This window comes from Mytilus trossulus, chromosome 1 (genome assembly GCF_036588685.1).
Source record: "Mytilus trossulus isolate FHL-02 chromosome 1, PNRI_Mtr1.1.1.hap1, whole genome shotgun sequence".
Taxonomy (NCBI): Eukaryota; Metazoa; Mollusca; class Bivalvia; order Mytilida; family Mytilidae; genus Mytilus; species Mytilus trossulus.
Genome location: NC_086373.1, coordinates 16,433,320 through 16,437,140, shown reverse-complemented (window position 1 = coordinate 16,437,140; position 3,821 = coordinate 16,433,320). Strand labels below are relative to the sequence as shown.

The following is a 3,821-nucleotide window of genomic DNA, read 5'->3' as shown; positions in this document are numbered from 1 at the left end:
AAAGGAATGCAATACTAAACCAAATTTGGCCTCAATCATTATCTAAGATCATCTAAGTACCTGTTAGGATTTTCTTTTTCTTTTTCAAAAACCCAAGTAGAGTCAGGTGAGCGACACAGGCTCTGGAGAGCCTCTAGTTTCTATTAAATGCAACGAAAAAATAAATACTATTGCTTTGCACGAAGTTTCTCCTTGGTATATGTACAAAATGGTCCATCTCTATTATTTTTCGGGCTGTTAAGATACCGTATTGCAATTTGAAAATTTCATAATTCACATGGCATAAGGAATGAGTTCCCATCGGATTTCTAATTACTTGGCGGCCACTGAGTTGACTCCAAGACGAAAATAAGACAATAAAGATGCATGTTTTGTATGATTTTTATTTTTATTTGATTTATATGCAAAGGCACCTTGAGCTAACTTGGGAGAAACTTGAGAAAGATACAAGAAGCATGTAGAAAAACAGCTTAGTTAGATCTACCATGGAATATCATGGTGTAACCATCTGGAACCCACATGTGAATGCGGATATGATTAGATATAGTAGTAGGCAAATTAGAACTTTGATACAAAACAAATTATTAAGATTCTTTAAGAAAAACTACAAGAGTCGAGAAACGGGTCCATCACCTACATATGACGACAGCTTGAAATTGAGACGCTACTATGAGGAACGAATACACAGCCTCCGCCTGGTGTTAATATACAAGATTGTTGAGAATCTAGTGTTGTAACTGCCAGCCTATAAGTTTGTCACACCAGCAAGAACGAAAAGAACTGGCTGACAATCAAAGTCAAAATATATTCAAATTTTGAAACAGACAATATGATTGAAAAGCACATAATAAACAACACCAGAGAGATTAAAGTGCCAGACAACAATATGCCACAATAGTCAATACAAACATTTTTTTTTTGTGGAAACAACCATATACTAGAACCAACTGAAAGATAAAGTGGTGCATGCAGGTTATATTCTGGCCTTACAAATAACTCGACAGGAACATCACACATAACAACGCCGTGTATAAAAGCCTTACACATAACTCTACAGGAACATCACACATAACAATGCCGTGTATAAAAGCCAGGATTCTACACGTACCAAAAACAGAGACAACTGCATGGGAAAGTAGATCGATATTGTCTTTTTTCTTGTTTGCATGTTTACAGAATTTTGTATAACTTTTTTTTTAAATTTTAATCTACGTTCTTTTGATTTAGAATGGGGTCTTGCTTATAATCCACCAATCTTACAATAACTTAACCCATTCAAAGCATAAAAAAAATCTCGGCATTAGTCTTCTTCAGTAAGGTTGTTGGTATATATCTATACTCATCTATTAAATCAATTTTTAATTGAATTTATCTATAATTATTTAAACGATAAATCTTTTTGAAATTGTACAAAAAACAAATTTTAGGAAATGTTATATTTACATACTAGTATATTTAAACGTGAAATGTAGATATGTGTCTCATAAGCCAATCTTATGTCTGAGTACTGATAGTTTTAATGTATATTTTTATTATGTCATTGTATAATGTGCAATCAGTATGTGACACAATAATATTGGTTTTTATCTATGAATTCAGTTTTGTCATCAAAATAGGAATAGTTCTTCAGTGAATATACAGGGGCACCTACAATAGTAAGTTGCCACCAGATTGTCAAATACTTTGTGGTTTAGTGGATTATGCCTTGTGTTGTCTCCCAAAAGCTAACTAACGAAATGTTTTGTTTAATGTCGTCTTCAATTTTCAGTCTTTCTCTTGTTAACAGGGTAATCTCGTGTATATTATTTTCTCTCATAAATCGATCAGCACAAATGTAGTTTCTCCTTTATACTTTTATTTGTATAATTTTTTTTGAAAAGGGAACCTTTTTTTTGTTGTTTTTGCATTGTCGGTGAATGATTAAAACATTCAATAAATCATTTTTCATATTTTTGTTCTATATTTGACATTTTGGAAATAATGTTACGAGAATATTATTACTCTCTGGTTTCACGGTACCAGCAAAATCATATTTCCCGTATTGACACTATATGTCTATTGTGTCATTCTTAAAGATAAAAGATAAAATATAATATAATTATTTGTAACCTTTAATATCTCAATAACAAATATATATAGTATAGCTAACAATAATAATAAAACGTATATTAAAATCAAAGCACTGAAAGTTCTTTTATCACAGATTAGTTAAAGCACTGTTTGTAATAACCAGCTGCCTTGCAGTGCTAAAATCTCATCACTTTTCTGGCAAATCTTCGTTTTTCTCCAAAAGTCCATGACTTTGACTTGACCCTGAAATGTCGCAAATCTTCTGAGTGGTCAGAGTGAAGCATTGGTCGATAGCTCACTGGGTCACAACGTTTAGGCTGTTCATTAAAGAATGACTTATAACCACCGTCAAGTAAATATACTTCCGGAAAGTTCAGTGATGGATAGTTTTCTTTGTTGAGTTCTCTGTCTTTGCTTCTCAGGAATCGTAACATTTTTGGACCTCTCTCAGAAGAAAACTCACAGTGAAAGATGATAATCTGTTTATCTTTAGTGGGTTGTCGAAGTAAAGTTAAAATGGTCTCGTGCAAATACATATTCTCTGCTCCTTTGATATGTCCGCCTTCAAATTCATACGGGTATCGGCAGTCGATGATTTTGTAGTTACTGATTACGTCATCGTAGTCTCCGTTTATAACATCAGCAAGAGTCTGTGAAGTGATGCTTTTCAAATCAGCATGTTTTCCAGTGACGGTTGGTAAAGTATGTAATCTGCTACCATCGGCAATGAAGTCGTCGTTCTCTTCAAGTTTGGTTACCACAGCCTTTATATCTGAACAAACTTTCTGACGTTTTGAACATCTTGAGTTATCGTCGTCTTCACGCTGTCTCTTGGTAAATTTCTGCAAACTCGATGTAATATGGTCTTCCATACCGAGGCCAGAATCATCGGCATCATCAAGAAACAGATTTCGTTTGCTGTTTGGAGTCATCACAGACATAAGGTCATTAGCCTTGACTGGAGGAGAATCAAAACTCAGAGAAGATACAGAAGCTGGAATTGTATTGAATTCATCACCTGTGTCGAATAATCTTCTTGAAAGCATATTTATAGTTGCTGAATTCTGACTGCTTCGTATAACGATTTGAAAGTTTAATATTGAAATTTGAAGTATTATGACCTTTTATAGTAGATATTTTGAATTGACAATAAGTAATACCGGTCTCTAATTGTAAAATCATGCTCATCTCGTTACTCAACCAATTTAAACAGTGTTCAACTCGTGGTCAAGTTTCAAAGATTTTGTTAATTATTGGCTTGATTGCCAATCATAGGATTTGTTAAATCTATAATATTTTTGTTGATTAAAGGTGTACCGTTGATTGCCGTAACGACACACAGTAATTAATGTATGTAGTAATTTGAAAAGTAATCACATAAAATTTTACATTTATAGCAATGTAAATTAACAGATTTAATTTTAACATGAAATTAAAGATAAATAAATAAAAAAAAAAAAATAACATAAATAAAAAAAAAAAATCATAAAACGAAAAAAAACGTATCAAATTTTAAAAATAAATGAAACAGAAAGAAATGAAATTTTTAAAATAAATGAAACACAAACAAATCATGAGAAAACTAATTTAAAAAATATATGAGACTTTTTTCAATTTAAATGAAAATTTAAGTTATATCAGAATCAGAATCAGAATAATTTATTATAGTGTCACATACCAATATAAAACACAATGAATACATATAATTACATAATATGCAATTAAAAATTATTAAATATTACAATAAAAAT

At 31.6% G+C, this 3,821-nt stretch overlaps 1 protein-coding gene across 1 annotated transcript; it reads right to left on the bottom strand.

Moving 5' to 3' along the window:
- Window positions 1-1,821: 1,821 nt before the first annotated feature.
- On the bottom strand, window positions 1,822-3,133 carry LOC134706796 (M-phase inducer phosphatase-like). Its single transcript, XM_063566087.1, has one exon. The coding sequence runs from the start codon at window positions 3,114-3,116 to the stop codon at window positions 2,247-2,249; it is 870 nt and encodes a 289-aa protein (XP_063422157.1). The 5' UTR covers window positions 3,117-3,133; the 3' UTR covers window positions 1,822-2,246.
- Between the last annotated feature and the right edge of the window lie 688 nt (window positions 3,134-3,821).

What these genes read in the sequence shown, in the direction of transcription:
- LOC134706796 (XM_063566087.1), bottom strand. Translation starts at nt 3,116, where the DNA reads ATGCTTTCAAGAAGATTATTCGACACAGGTGATGAATTCAATACAATT.